This window comes from Paramisgurnus dabryanus, chromosome 3 (genome assembly GCF_030506205.2).
Source record: "Paramisgurnus dabryanus chromosome 3, PD_genome_1.1, whole genome shotgun sequence".
Lineage (NCBI taxonomy): Eukaryota > Metazoa > Chordata > Actinopteri > Cypriniformes > Cobitidae > Paramisgurnus > Paramisgurnus dabryanus.
The window spans coordinates 29,994,192-30,011,776 of record NC_133339.1 but is presented as its reverse complement, the minus strand read 5'-3'; the positions used below and the strand labels follow the sequence as shown (position 1 = coordinate 30,011,776).

The 17,585-nt window shown below is 33.9% G+C and overlaps 1 gene segment (V, D, J or C); it reads left to right on the top strand.

Moving 5' to 3' along the window:
• The first annotated feature begins 976 nt into the window (after window positions 1–976).
• Window positions 977–2,063, top strand: LOC141281969 (immunoglobulin heavy variable 3-48-like). The segment is given in 2 exon segments: window positions 977–1,049; window positions 1,750–2,063. Coding segments are annotated over 2 exon segments (387 nt in total).
• The last annotated feature ends 15,522 nt before the right edge of the window (window positions 2,064–17,585 follow it).

Below are 17,585 nucleotides of genomic sequence, written 5' to 3'. Positions count from 1 at the left end.
TTTTTCAGATGTTAGTGGTCAGTCATTGACATCTTCTGAATCTGTGATGAAGAAACCTGGAGAATCAGTCACTCTGTCCTGTACTGTGTCTGGATTCTCTATGGGCTACGCCATGCACTGGATCCATCAGAAACCACAGAGAGGACTGGAATGGATCGGACGAATTGATGGTGGCACTGGCACTGGCACTATTTTTGCTCAGTCTCTTCAGGGTCAATTCTCCATAACTAAAGACACCAGCAAAAACACACTGTACCTGCAGATAAAAAGCCTAAAGGCTGAGGACACAGCTGTGTATTATTGTGCAAGAGACTCACAGTTAGACAGAGGACTGAAGTGCTGCACAAAAACTGATCATGCTACAGTATCTCTACATGAAAACTCTCAAATCTCAGAAAACCAAATTTGTGTTGCAGTGTACTTTAAATAATAAAAAAAATTAAATGTATGACTTATTTCACACAATACATGAACGATACACAATCTAATGAAACTGACTGAAAAGGTGAAAAGGTTTATTTTGAAGACTCTGTGTAATGTTCCAAAAACGTAGCCTACAAAACTTTTGAGAAAAGCAAAGTCACGGATCTCTGGCTAAAATGCATACTATACATATACTGTACTTCCATCTCTGTGCTTGTAATCATTAATACATATTTTCATCAACTTTTAAATTCAAACGGCTCCATTTTAACAATCTATGCACATATTTGATATAAGACAATATTCTTAATGCACATTACACCAAAAACACCTATGACCTAAAAGAATACAGTAAGTGCAACCATTTTGGACCATGCATCTGGTGCACCAGCTGCTCTTTCCATCATTAAACTAACAGGAGTGGATATAAGCAAGCCCTAAGTGCATCTGCGCCATACGCTTCAGAACCTGTATTTATAATAAAGCCCATTTACTTTTGACCAGGTTTTAGTTGGGCAATGGCACAATTATTATTAATTGTCTCAAAATAGCAATGCACCAACAATCGTATATAAACACACCTCGTTCTCAGACCAGCACACCCATGGGCAAACTGATGGGTGCAAGTGCATTTGCTACAGTACTCAAACAATGTGCTGCTGGATGTGAAAATCATAACTGCGTCAGGCTGAAACTAGCCTAAAAAACACTTGATTCGTGCCTGGAGTCACATGCGCCCGGTGTTTGATGGGCCCTAAATTTTTCAACATGTTAAAGGCTGCTGATCTGATGAATTAATGTGCTAAACGTTTTCTTTTCACTTTGTGCTCTGCTTTGCTATTTTAGGCAACATGTTTAAAATAAATGCAGCTGATAATCCCTCTTGTCATCAATGTATGAGAAGCCATATTTTCCACAGACATCTGTTTCTATCTGTGTCTGAGTAATGAAAGTGGCGCCTCGGTGTGTGTTTATAAAAGCCAATTAGCTCATGCAGATGGGAGGAGAGATAAATGCAAAACTGGGATGTATTTTCTTTATAAGCCACAAAAGTCGATTTGTGTTTGCGCTTACTGACTTGTAGTTACTGGTTTGAACAATCAACAATGACAGCAATAATAAAGGCATTCTTGCTAACAATACTTTTACATGGTCAGTAAAAATGCCATTTGTTGAGCAGTTTGCTTACAATTTTTTTTTTGCTTTGCAAGTATTTATATTTGCTTAATGAAATCAATGTTTTAATTCTGTTTATCTGTTTACTTTTATTTGAATTCTTTTTTAATTCTGTTTAATTCTGTTAATTCTTTTTATCTTTTCAAACAGAGATTGATTGTCAAACCTTCACTCAGTCTCAAGCTGTGGTTAAAAGACCTGATGAATCTTTTAAACTGATCTGCACCGCCTCTGGATTTACATTCAGCAGCTATAGGGCAGCTGTGGTTAGACAGGCTCCTGGTAAAGGACTGGAGTGGATTGCATACATCAGTACATCCAGCAATCCAATCTACTATTCCCAGTCAGTTCAGGGAAGATTCACAGTGACCAGAGACGACTCCAGCAGTCAACTGTATCTACAGATGAACAGTCTAAAGACTGAAGACACAGCTGTGTATTACTGTGCCAGAGAGTCACTGTGAATCAGTCCAGTGTCAGTATCATACAAAAACAGTTCCTCATTCATGTTTGATAGTTACTGCTAAACAGACATATTTAACTTATATAGTATTGTTATATATGCTTCAAACCCAATTCATATTACAGATGACATTCAATGTTTACTTGTTTAAAATGTTTGTCATCATTATCAATGTCACTATACCAGCTGAAAAAGTCACAATTAATCTGATGTCAGTCCACAGATATATTGTTTTATCCAAAATGTTGATAGTCAAATGAAAATGTTTGATTACAAATAATACTGTCTTCTCAAATTATCTTATCTAAAATGCTTTCATCTCTCTAACAACAAAAAATAACAAATAAAATAAATACAATTTAAAAGCAAATGTACTTGTGTTGAACATCCTGTAAAATTGTTATGGCTGTATGCAAATTCACCACTTTGAACAGAAGCGAAGTCTGTGGATCTGTAAAAGAAAGACAAATTCAGCCTTATAACAAACATGATCTTCTCATCGGCTCTACTACTGCTGGAAGCAGCTGATTCCTGTAAGCTTTACTCATTTTATATTAATAACACATTCATTTATTGTTTTCCTCAGGTGCTTTTCTGTGTTGAACTCACTCAACCTCCAACTATGGTTGTTAAACATCAAGAATCTTTCTCCATCTCCTGCACGATTTCAATATCAAGCTACTGCATTCACTGGATAAGACAACCAGCTGGAAAAGCACTGACACAGCTTCATGTTCTGACTTTTGTCATTTTTAGACTGCATAACTGCAATGCTTTTCTGGTCTCAACCTGTGCTTAACCTCTGGAAAACTTTGCTCATATTTACTACTTAAAAGTTGGGACATAATACAGCAGTTAAATTCCTGGAAAGTGTTTAGATTTCTCCAGGACTAGGCCTTAAATCTCTAACTACATGTAGGTTGTTTCTACAAACAAACCTTACAATAAACATTACTGGTGTGCATCTAAAGATAAAACAATGGCATTCATATACTTTAAGATATGTCCGCGCAAGATGTTTTCAGATAAGACAGCTCATGCGTTTTAGTCTAGGACTAAGCTTAACCTCTTAAGCAGAGATTTGGCCTACCCTACAAAAGCTTCCCATACCCACATGCAGAGGTGTACATACTAAAGTTTGGTATCATTATACAGGAAACCCTTTGTCTGAATTATAAGTCTGAATTTGAAGGTGTATAACTCTCTTTGTTTGATTCCAGCAAATGTCAGCTTACAGAGGGAAAATGAAGTTTTTCTCTATCATAATTTGTGCAAAAGTTCTTCTATTCCAACTCAAGGGGGGAAAAATACCCTTTTGTATTTAATATTCGCCTAAAATATTTGAATTGTCCCTATAACCACATACAGTGGAATAAATGCAATGTCTTTATATCATTTTACAGAAAACCCTTTGAAGTTACATAAAAAGCATGCTGTTTGTGACAAATGTTGTTATTTATGTTGTTTTTCATTTGATGAACCACCAAATTTTCTTTGAAAGTGGATACTCTGGTTCTGTGTGCTCTAGCAGACTGCAGACAATTCTGGTTGCTACCAGCAGCAGGCAGGAATCACCCCTCAAAAAAGGTCTCTTTAGCATGTCGAATTCAAAAGTTATTCTTATTTTACTAAAGGGTGTGAAAATACATTTTTCATATAAAAATACTTTTTGTACTGCAAATGCACTGAAAATTTCCACCCCTTCTTTGGTAACAAAAATATACTGTACAGTCAAAATAAAAGGCTGTCTGAGTCAGTAGAGAAAAATACAAACAGTATTGCTGATTCTGGCAGCTCTATTCTGTGAGTATAAAACTCAACATAATATACACATCATGACTAAGGTGTGATTCATTTAATTTCAGTGATAATTCTGTTTGTTCACAGCTGTTGAGTGCATTCATGGATCAACCTGCAGTCATTGTAATTAAACCTGGGGAAACATTTTCCATCCCCTGTAAGATTACTGGATATTCAGCCTCAGGTGGTGGCTACACAAACTGGATACGACACTCAAGCGGCAGATCGATGGAATGGATCGGATGGTTTTATTCTTCTAGTAGCAATGGTGTCAAAGATTCATTGAAGAATAAGATCAGTTTCTCAGCTGAATCCTCCAGCAACACAGTGTCCTTAACAGGAAAAACTTTTTGACAATTTGTAAAAAAGTTTTATTTGTTGAAATAATTTATTTTATTTGATATTCTATTCATGTTAAGACTATCTACTTAATGACATTTATATCTGGTGTGAACCTTAGTAAAACTTAATTATTGCAGACACCAGAGGGCTCACTTTCTATTTAAATAACTACTGAGGTGAACCACTTTGTTTGAACACATCTACATAAGCAAATGCATCAATGCAAAGCTCATCTTCCTTCTCTATATAAATAATTGTTTAATCTAAATTAGAAAATAGGAAAGGAGGAGCAATGGTTTTCATAAAACTTTTTTTGCTTTTGGTAGCTGTAAACAGTAAGTTTATTTACAGTTTATTGCATGTTGTTAATGGCAATTGAATAGATTTTTAAAGCAGTGATATTTTTGTCTCTGTGTTTAGGCATTTACTCTCAGGTTGTGCTCACACAGTCTGAACAGTCAATAGTTGTGTCTCCAGGTGGATCACATAAACTGACCTGTGCCTGCAGTGGATTCAGTGTGAGTGGCTATAGCATGTACTGGATCCGTCAGGCACCTGGGAAAGGACTTGAATGGATCATTTATTATTATTCAGATTCAAATAAGAGCTCAGCTCAAACAGTTCAGGGCAGATTCACAGCATCTAAAGACAACTCGAATTTATATCTGCATATGAATCAACTGAAGAAAGAAGACACTGCAGTTTATTATTGTGCAAGAGGTGCACTGTGAAAACTTTAATACAGACAGCTGTTCCAAAACCATCAACAATGAGGAGGAGTCAAACTATGTAGTCAGAAAAAAATGTCAAACTATGGCCCTAGCTGGCAATGTGGTGGTACCATTACATATTTGCACCTAAAAAGTGCATATTACTTACTCAACAATACATATTGGTATGTATACATACAGTATCTGTCTAAATTGTGCTTATTTCTATTTTAAAGGGTGACAGCCTGAAATATTTTTTCTGGCAGTGCAGATAGTTTCTTACGCTGGAGCTGCATCCCGAGAAGGGGTAGGGGCCACTAAAGTGATGTAAGGACTTAAATGCAAATAAAGCTTGCATAGTTACATGAAATGCAAAAAAATCATATCACTCTGTAACGGTCAGACCCATTACTTCATTACAGTTGCTTTTAATAGCCTTCTTTACAGTACAATATACATTCAACTATAATGAACTGCTCTCTTCTTTCTAACAGAGGTCTTTCTAGTACTGTACATTACATTTGTGATTTACTGTATATGCACTCTTGAAGTGGGACTTCATCACAGTGACGATTCATTGGTTTGATTATATGGGAGGATTCACTACAGTGGTTCAGGCTGTGGGAATCCTAAAATGATTGGTGTAAAACTGTGTATTTCTCATCAATTACCACCCTTCTGCTCAGTGGTGGCGTTTCACAAAAAAAAATTCATTGTACAAGAAAGGCCATTCTCAAATAACGAATTTATGAACCCATATTATATGTACTCCACTAACCTGTACAAAATCATACTAAGATTGCACGGATGTACACTTACAGACAAAAATACGGAAGCAACAAATGAAAAACAAAAATAAAAACTGAAAATCATGGTTGTTTAATAATGCTTTTAAAATGTTGTAATTCTTAACTAAGTGCAACTTCAGCAAAAGATAAACTAAAACAAAATAATATCAAAACAAAACATACTGTGACCTTCCTTCAGAAATCTAATCATGACAACCGCCAATAAACACTTAATAAATACACAATAAAGACTTTGAAATGATGTGACAGAGCACAACTCCAACTAAGACTAAAACACTAAATAAAACTCCTATTTAAACAGGGCTAAATGCAAAAGTGTAATTTGTTTGGTCATGCAGTTTTTATTGCCATATTCAAAAAAGTGCTCAAATAATTAAAACAATTCACTTTGACTGCGCTACAATTTCCCAGTGTAAGAGAACATGTTTATTTATTCACAGAGAACAAATCATACTACTTCTGGAATAATGTATGCACTATGCATATCTCGAGTGTGGGGGAGAACCGAGTCTGCTTGAATGTTAAAACAAAAAAGGATTTTATACTTGCGAAAAATAAAGATTATAACAGCAGCGGTCATCATGAGACCTCCTGCAGGGGGAACCCCACTATTATAGATTGTGTTCGACTTCAAGCTGCGCTGCAAGAACGACAGGCTGATGACATCAAAGTATCGCAAGGGTGAGTCAAGAAGTCATCGAAAGAGTTTGCTTTCAAAAAACTTTGATGTCATCCGCCTGTCAGTTCCTGTGTTATAGCATGAAGTCGAACACATGTGTAAATAATTTCTGATGGCCAGAACCCCAGAGCTCAGCCCAAAGGAAGAAAATAGACAGAGCATATTCAACTTTCCCTTATCTTTTCTTTGACCATGTGTATAAACCCAACTTGATACAATCAATTTGACTAGTTAGAAAACCACCTTAAACCACCACTGTATGGATAAACAACTCTGTCAAACGTCTTTGATCACCTAAATGAGCACAATAATGCAAATTATACCTTATGGGAAGAAACGGGCATTGTGACAGAGTAATAAATTCCTTAATTTACTCGACTCACAATAACACAATACTGTTATCTTTTGCTGTTTTTGAGATTTGAACGATTATACAAAATATAATAAAATTAATATTTCTTCACCAATGTTGATGCACAAGAGAGCATCAAAGTCATTACTCAAGTCGATATTTAGAGGCGGGATTATACAAATGTTCAGTAGTATGAAAACTGATTATGCTTTCAAGAATTAGACCATGAATAAATATACAGAAGAAAGATGTATATCACTGAAAATATGGTAACTTTGCTCGTAAATAAAATATTTGACCCTGTGTTTTTCTTGTGTCTACTGTCATTTGGTGGTTGTACTGCATACTAATGGCTTACTGTACAACGCAGATGCAAATTTTAGGGAGTGTCAGTATCTCACCTACTCTCAAAAGATAATAAACTGATCCCTCATTTGAGGTTTGTCCTTAGTGACTGAACCTTTTTCAATACAGTGTAATACAAGTTTTACTGTGTTAGACTGTTCATTTTGACAATCTTGTTGCAGTAATGGAAATACTACAGTATGGGATTCTGCTGATGATTATTTCATGTGAGAAATTCCCACATTATTGTATTATTATTGTGATCTAACTGTTCTACAATATATTATCTAACATTCATTTTGGCATGTTTTCTCAGATGTTAGTGGTCAGTCATTGACATCTTCTGAATCTGTGATAAAGAAACCTGGAGAATCAGTCACTCTGTCCTGTACTGTGTCTGGATTCTCTATGAGCAGCTACTGGACGCACTGGGTCCGTCAGAAACCACAGAGAGGACTTGAATGGATCGGAGGAATTGATAGTGGCACTGGCACTTATTTTGCTCAGTCTCTTCAGGGTCAATTCTCCATTACTAAAGACACCAGCAAAAACACACTGTACCTGCAGATAAAAAGCCTAAAGGCTGAGGACACAGCTGTGTATTATTGTGCAAGAGACTCACAGTTAGACAGAAGACTGAAGTGCTGCACAAAAACTACACTCTAAAAATGTCTGGGTTATTTTTGACACAAAAGGTAAATATTGGACAGAACACATGCTGGTTTAAAACTTATCCCATACTGGTTAAAAATAACTCAATGTATATATATCATCATCACTATTATGGGAAACGGGTAAAGCAGTGATTACAGGGAAAATAATATCATACTCATCATACAAGAAAAAGCAACAACAGCAATTAGAAACTACTCTGGAACAAAAAATTAAACAACTTAATGATACTTATTCTTCTAACCACAGTGAAACAATACTATGCGAACTGAATAAACTTAAAGCTCTACTGTGTACTTTATTGAGTTAATTCTTAACAAAAACCCATGTTTTCTTTCAAAAGTATGTGCTCATTCATGTGTAATTACTTCCCACCCACTAATGAAAGTATTCTCGTAAGTGTAGAATCTGCTATTTAAAATGCATACCGTCGAAGCGCTCTCTGGCTGAATCCATGTTGTGCCTCCATCTTTGAAATACATTCGCCGAAGAGGGACATTCCTGAAATTCAAGCTCCGCCTTTCGCGCTTTCACTCTACACTCACGCTGGCTGCTGGCTGAAGCCTTCGGAGGTTGCATGTGTAGGCGCTATACGTCATCAAGACAGTCTTATTTCAGAATATTAACAATTATAAAGCTGACAATTATTCTTAGTTAATTGTAAATTGATGTAATATGCGTATGACTTGCGAATGTAATGCTCAGTTGATTTAAATAAACCAGGCTTGATGACGTATCCAGCCTGTTTCGGATTTTACAACAACCGCACACCGTGATGAACCTGCGATCTAATGCTTTGATTTGAAAGCCTGTTGAAGACATATTCTCGAGGACATTAAAACAAATCGCCAAGGATGCGAAACGGGGATTTTAAACGACAACGTGACAGGAAAAACATCAAGACCAAAGTCACTATTGGAGTTAGTTTTCCAAGATGGGGCTCACTGAAGTTGCACTTTCTATATTCTCCACAGGTAATTCAGCATATTCGTTTACATCTATACAGTCCATGTTGTAAACTTGAAGTTTTATAGTTCCTTGGCTAACTTTAGCATGATTATGCATAACACTTGTTAGTGTAAACATGCATGTGGTTTAATGTGTTCAAACAGACACACGCCGTCTCTCCGCCCATTTATGTAATCTGAGGTACTGAGATAAATGTTTTTCATCTTTTCTGACCTCTAGCACAAACACACGGTGACAGCGCTATTTTTAGCCTTTCATTGATAAAAGTGTCTGATCTGCGCGTCTTTCGTTTCATTTTACAAGCGTGTGAAAGTTGCGCGATCTTTTTTCACCAATATGAGAGAAAGCTCTTACATATACACGGACATGTTACGTTTACTTAAAACATAAGCATTGTACTCTGACATAATGTCTGACATAATACTCTGATAAAAGCGTCTGATCTGCGCGTATTTCGTTTCATTTTACAAGCGTGTGAAAGTTGCGCGATCTTTTTTCACCAATATGAGAGAAAGCTCTTACATATACACGGACATGTAACGTTTACTTAAAACATAAGCATTGTACTTTGACATAATATTAATTCGCGTCCATTTAAACCCGTCATGGTTGCTTTTTGTATGTGATTTTAAGCGGACATATCATGACAATCAGACTTTTTTCATGTTAAACATAAATCTGTGTGCTTTGATGGATCACAGGCAAAGGACATTGCAAATTGTTCATTTTTTTCTCATTGCTTTTGCTTTGTAGCTACTGGAAGCCATGTTAACCTTGGCATGACACGGCCGGGCCACCGTACGAGTTAAAACGCTTTCCGAATTGGGGGGGCTAGAAAGTATTATTCAGTTGCTTGTCATAAAGACTTTCACCGCTAGATGGGAGTAGATCTTACACAGTGGAGCTTTAATAAAACACACACAACATAAACTTTTTCAGATTAACGCATTAATGCATGTATAGGACCTTATTGAAAATTTGTCTCAATAAAGCCAGTAAAAATCATAAATGCAGTGAATATAGAAACTTAACTGCACAAGGCAACGATAAATACAAATATAAAAATAAAATCTGTTGTGAACGTGTCAATCAGAGACCACATGACCTATGACAATCTGGTCTTATTAATACTATGTCTTCTTAAATAATCCTCTATTTAAAATAATGCCAATGTTCTCTTCTATGCCAACAATAACTGATAATCAATAAAATTATCAAATACAATTAAATACTGTAGCTAAAGCAGTTGTGAATACTTGTGTTCAACGTCCTGGACAGCGAATATGGTTTGTATGCAAATTCTCCACCTGCTCTTTGTACAAAAGCAAAGTCTATGGGTCAGTAGGAGAAAGAAAAACTTCAAACATGTTCATCTCATCGGCTCTACTACTGCTGGCAGCAGCTGCTTCCTGTGAGCTTCATTTGTGCTTTTAACATAATATTAATTTCATAACTGTTAACAGAGATTATTATTAATAACACATTCATTCATTGTTTTTCACAGGTGGGGTTTTCTGTGTTGAGCTCACTCAACCTCCAGCTATGGTTGTTAAACCTCAAGAATCTTTCTCCATCTCCTGCACGATAACAGAATCAAGCTACTGCATTCACTGGATAAGACAACCAGCTGGAAAAGCACTGGAGTGGCTTGGATGGATCTGTAGTGGTGGTGACATTAAAATTAAAGATTCAGTAAAAAACAAGATCAGTTTTACACAGGACACTTCAAAAAACACAGTGTTTTTACAAGGAAGAAATTTTCAGCCTGAAGACACAGCTGTGTATTACTGTGCAAGATATTCACAGTGACAAAACAAACCACAGCTCAGTGCAAAAACATCTCATGATCACCTATCACTCTGTCCATCTGTTTATTCACTCAAACAATGCTTATCTAGAAATTAAAGTTCTGTGGATATAATTTTTATCATTGCGTTTGCATACATATCTTTGAAGGAATTTACAGAATTAATTTTGTTGTTTGGTTATAGGAGTTAATGAGAAATCTCCTATAAACCAAACGTGTTTTTTATTTTGTAAAATAAAATGAGTCCACTGGCTCTTTCGGCAAGCATGACAAAATAATAACTTGAAAGAAATTCCCATTTCCATTTACTGTACAGTATAATAAATTAACTGTATATTTGCATGTACTGTATATTTAACCATTCTTTAAGGGGTAACAAAAGAAAATCTGCGTGCAAAAAAACATTGTTTTGCATCTCTGCAAATCTCCACCCTTTCTCAAGTAAACATGAACACACAGTCATAATAAAAGGCTGTCTGAGTCAGAAGAGAAATAACAAACACATCCATAATCATGTGCTGTTTATCAGTATTGCTGATTCTGGCAGCTCTATTCTGTGAGTATAAAACTCAAAATAATATACACATCATGACTGAGGTGTGATTCATTTAATTTCAGTGATATTTCTGTTTGTTCACAGCTGTTGAGTGCATTCAACTGGATCAACCTGCAGTCATTGTAATTAAACCTGGGGAAACATTTTCCATCCCCTGTAAGATTACTGGATATTCAGCATCAGGTGGTGGCTACACAAACTGGATACGACACTCAAGCGGCAAAGCGATGGAATGGATCGGATGGTTTCATACTTCTAGTAGCAATGGTGTCAAAGATTCATTGAAGAATAAGATCAGTTTCTCAGCTGAATCCTCCAGCAACACAGTGTCCTTAACAGGAAAAAAACTTTAACACTGAGGACACAGCTGTGTATTATTGTGCTCAACACACAGTGCCACAAACACACACAGAACCCATACATTAATCTCTCTGTTACACAAGCAAACTTTCTGTTAGTGAAAAACATATTTGTTGACATAATAAAAGACATGCATTTTTTACTATTAAACTATATCAAAACATACTCTACTATCTATAAATATATAAAAGCCTAGATGTTTGTATCATTGCATTGTAAAAATGGCATTGAGTACTTTTTGATATTCCTGTAGACTTTGTAAATCAATAAACTATAAGTTTGAAATATTTATGGATTTCATGATCTGGGGTGAACATCATACAAGGTGGATGATTTATAAACACCAAAAGAGGGCTCCCTTTCTCTTTGAGATGAACCAGTTTTGTTGAACACACCCACACGAGCAAATGCATCCTCAATGCAAAACTCACTTCACTCTTCTATATAAATGACTTATGAATGATTGTTTAATCTAGTTTAGATAAGAGAAAGGGAGAAGCCATGTTATTCATAAAGTTGTGTCTGCTTTCGGTAACTGTAAACTGTGAGTGTATTTATTTATTTGTATATTTAAAAATCACCAGAGATTGGGTTTGTTATAATGTTGAAATTACTAAAATGTTATGTAACATATAATCATGCTGATGTAAATGTGGTTAATCAGATAAAGCAGTGATATTTTATGTCTCTGTGTTTAGGCATTTACTCTCAGGTGCTCACACAATCTGAACAGTCAGTAGTTGTGACTCCAGGTGGATCACATAAACTGACCTGTGCCTGCAGTGGATTCAGTGTGAGTAGCTATAGGATGCACTGGATCCGTCAGGCACCTGGAAAAGGACTTGAATGGATTATGCATCATTATACAGACTCTGACAAAGGCTCAGCTCAGTCAGTTCAAGGCAGATTCACAGCATCTAAAGACAGCTCCAATTTCTATCTGCATATGAATTAACTGAAGACAGAAGACACTGCAGTTTATTATTGTGCAAGAGACTCACTGTGCTTGATGTCTTACAGCCATTCTAACAAAAACCTGCAGTGAGATAAAGGAGCAAATGTCATTGTGTTTAAAATTTGGTATTTTTAAGTTTTATTTTATTTAATGCATTAGATTGTAAATCTGCTTTCTTTGTATTTCTTTTTATATTAAGTGTTAAATATATTTGGATTTCTTGTGCTGATTTTATTACATACAGATGAGGAATTAGACCGGAATAAATAAAAAACAAATGTTGGAATTTAAAATCCTAATACATTTTTTTTAATGAAGAAACAATTGTGCATCATTGTATTAAATTAATTTATTAATGTATTTTTAACTACATTTTAATGATTAAATAAATTATTTTTATTTTTACAGGGATTTATTATTGTATAATATAATATGATTAGTATCATAATTTCCTTGTTTGAAAAAACATCAATCATCCATAATAATGTTGAAGTTAAAGTCATACTAACAATCATTTCCCCAAATAAACACTAGCCTAATCCTAATAAAGGTAACACTTTACAAGCTAACATGAAGTAACAATGAACAATACTACTGCATTTATCTTAGTTCATGTTAATTTTAACATTTACAAAAAAAGTATTAAAATCAAGTATTGTAACTGTTTACATTAATTAATGCACCATGAACTAACATGAACAAGTGTATTAACATTAACTAACTTTAGTTAGTCTGCATTTTATAACATAAAATATGTTTGTATTTAAAAAAAAATTAAATGCTTTAATAGTCAAATACTAAGTCACACAGGCCCTTTTGGTATTAAAATCTAAAAGGAAAAATAAATCTCAATTCAGTTGTAGGGTACATCAATGGACCAACAGGTCACATTGGCAGACAGGCAAACAGCTTAATAATACCTTATCTAGAGACCACTTTCTGAACAAAACATTGCAGACAAAGAGTTTGTAGACTGAAACAACATTCCATCGCTTTGTCCTGCAAAAACAAGAAATACTGACATAACAACGCTATATTATAATTGATATGGTATACATCATTTGACACTGAAACAAATGTTCACTTTAAATGTGCTACATGTGACATTACTCACAGTTAAAATATCATTGGCATCAATCTGTTACAAATCATGCTGGTCAACCAGCTTTAGTTTTCATGTTTTACCAGCTAAACCAGAAGAAAACCAATTCAATGAGCAAAAACCAGACTGGACCACCATTAACATTTAGGCAGGTTTAAGCTAGTCTCTCAAAAAGGCAGGCTTTCTATGCAAATGAACCTGACTTCTTTGTCATATTAGCACAACTACTTGAATTGGACTCATTTTTAGTCAGTTTTTATGAGCAGAATCACTAGATCAGCCTTAATTTAAGTCATGGTTTTGTTTGTTTGTTTGTTTGTTTTTATTTGGATCCCCATTAGCTTCAGCATAAGCTAAAAGCTATTCTTCCTGGGGTCCTATAAACTTTTCGTGTGACAATACATTTATACATCACATAATTACATATATACATTACACACATCACTTCACATTACTCACATTTAAAATAAACATTTGACACAACAACAAAAAAAAAAAAAAAAAAAAAAAAAAAAATGAAAATAAAACTCCGAATAGATCTAAATCAAAAATTAAATAACAAGTGACCTCTACGGTCTACCAAAATCTCTCCAATTAATATTAAATCTTGAATTGTTTTTGAAGATAATATTTCTTAGATGATATTTTAAACCCATGATAAGTATTTTGTTGTTTCATAGCATTTGGGAGAGAATTACATTCACACATAGCTCTGTACCTAACTGAACGTCGAATTGATTCAGTCTTCACTATAGGCAGAATAAAACTACCCTCTATCGCATGCCTTGTTGAATAATGATGTATATCAGTACTAAAGGATAATTTTGTATATAAGGTAACCGGTGTTTTATTCATTATAACTTTATATAAAAAACACATAAGAGAATACACAAATCTGTTTTTAACTTTAAACCATAAAAGGCTTTCATGCATTTTATCAACATTAGATCTAAACCCACAAGAAAGAGCCACACGTGCTGCTTTATTTTGAATCACTTGTAATTTTTTTATATTAGTTGTTGAAGTACTAGACCAAACCACAGAGCAGTAATCAAGGTGTGAAAAAAACAAAGCATCAATTACTTGTTTAATAGTCTGTGGTGTAAAATATTTTGCACACCTTTTAATAACAGACAGTGTATTTCCCATTTTAATTAATAATTTCTGAACATACATATCCCAACACAATCTACTATCTATTATTACTCCCAAAAGTTTAGCCTCTTCTCTTTGCTCTACAGGTTTTTGGTCTATACTAAGTTTAAGTTTTGGTTTAGAAAACAAGGAATAAGAAGTTCCAACCAGTAAACAATTAGTTTTAGATACATTAAGAATCAATTTGTTACTTTTTATCCAATCCACCACAGATTGTAACTCTCTTTGTAATTTTGTATTCAAATCCCCAATATCAGTTTCTGCTAAATATATAGTTGAGTCATCAGCAAACATTGATATGCTTGCTTTATCTAAAACAGATGGAAGATCATTGGTAAAAATTGTATAAAGGAGCGGCCCAAGACAACTTCCTTGAGGCACGCCATGTTCCACAACCCTTACATTTGAAAAACTTCCATTAAAATAAACTAATTGTCTTCTGTCCCTCAAATAACTTTCCATCCATAACAGTGCAGTTTGTGAAAAACCATAATATTCAAGTTTTTTTAACAGTAAGTCGTGGTCAATTATATCAAATGCTGCAGTGAAATCAAGCATTACAACACCTATTATTTTCCTCTCCTCTAAATCATTAAACCAATCATCAACCATTTGAGTCAGAGCGGTGGCTGTCGAGTGTTTTTCTCTATATGCATGCTGAAAATTTGTAATTAAATCATTATTTAAAAAATAAGACTGAATCTGTTCATAAACTATCCTCTCCATTATTTTACCAAGAATTGGTAATAAACTTATCGGTCTACTATTTGATCCAGAGAAAGACATTTTTTTATTTTTAGGTATTGGTACAACTTTACATATTTTCCAAGATTGCAAACATATATTCTCCATAAAGCACATGTTAATTACATGAGCAATAATAGGAGCAATAATCGTAATTATGGGTTTAAGCAATTTATGTTCAAGATAATCAACACCAGGTGGTTTATCTTTACAATTCATCAAAAGCAATTCCACTTTAGAATCACTAACTTTCTTAAATTTAAAGCTGCATGTTTTACCTTCCATCATTTTATTTATCAGTCTTTTTGATAAGTCAATCTTGTGTGGCTGTACAGTGTTTTTGAGATTATTTATTTTATTTATAAAAAAATCATTAAGATGATTCGCTATATCACTTGGTTTAGTTAAAAATTCACCTTCATTTTCTAAATAAGCTGGAGTTGATTTATTATTTCCTCTTAATATATTATTCAATGTATTCCATAATTGTTTACTATCATTTTTAATTTCAGCAATTTTTTTATTATAATACAGTTTCTTTTTCTTCTTATTTAACTTAGTTACAAAATTTCTAAATTTACAATATATCTGCCAATCCGATTTAAGTTTAGATATAATTGCTACTTGTTTAGCTTGATCTCTTTCTTTCATAAGATCTTTTAATTCTTGATCCAACCACGGGGTGTTAACATTTCGAACAGTAAATTTTTTTATTGGTGCATGATTTTCTACAATTGTCATAAAAATTTTGTCAAAAAGCTGAAATGCTTTCTCTGGATCTTTTTGTAAAATTACCTCTGACCAATTTGCATTTCTAACATCATCTTCATATTGTAATTGATTAAATCTTTTAAATGACCTTTTCATTATTACTTTTGGACCCAATTTAGGAACTTTTGTTTTCCTTACAATTACAATAAGATTATGGTCACTACAACCAATTTGCACAGATAGTCCCTTTGAGCAAAGTTCTGATCTATTTATAAACATGTGATCAATACAGGTAGCTGATTGAGTACCATCACTTTTAATACATATTCTAGTCGATTTATTAATTACCTGTGTTAATCCACATGTCATTGCTGTGCTCATTAATTTTATTTTCCTAGGACAATTCAAAGAATTCCAGTCTATATTAAAGTCACCCATTAAGTAAGTTTCCAGATTCATACTGCTTACATAATCTATCATATTACATATTTTGTCCAAATACTCACTATTCACATTTGGAGGTCTATAACAACATCCTATAAGTATTGGCTTTAGATATTTCAAATTCATTTTTAACCAAATTACTTCAATACCAGAATACATTAAATCTGGCATCACTTTGACAGGTATATGATGTTGAATATAAATAGCAACTCCTCCTCCATATTTATTCCTGTCATTCCTGAAAATGCTGTATCCATCAATCATTAAAGTTGCATCATCAAATGTCGAATCTAAATGAGTTTCAGACACTGCCAATATGTGCAAATTATTTTGTTGCAGTATATTTGTTAAATCACTTATTTTATTTCTTAAACTGCATATATTAATATGGGCAATTTTAAGACCTTTCTTTGGCAATTTATGTAATGTATCAAGGATCACTGTATTTCTTTGAATTCATACTATTAGATTCTATGTCGGAGCAAAACAATTTACAAAAAACAACTAAATTATACCACATATCTACATTCATACACATAAATTCAAACATACAAATTTGTATTGCCACTCTAATTGTCAAGGTTGCAATATTAGTGAGCTGAACTCCTCTTGACTTTCATTTCCTTAACATAAACTATAACAATGTGTCATATCTTAGTGTAAATTATAAAATAATTTATCTGACTTGCTTATAATGCCATAACTTAATCCAAATTTAACAATCCTTAGAACGACACAATTATATTTTAGTTTTCCACTGCATTTCTAATTAGTCAACAAATTATTTCCGCATATTTAAACATTTGAACATTCAGTGATGGATAATCAACATAATATATAGGCTATGGAATCAGTAGTTATACAATATATTATCTCCTCACATTTATGTCCATATACCCATAATTAAATCTTCTAAATATATATCCGGCAGTTCTCAATTCAGTTCAATTAATCATACCTTCATCTGATGCATTTGTTTCTGTTACGAAATCCATACTTAAATGCCAGACA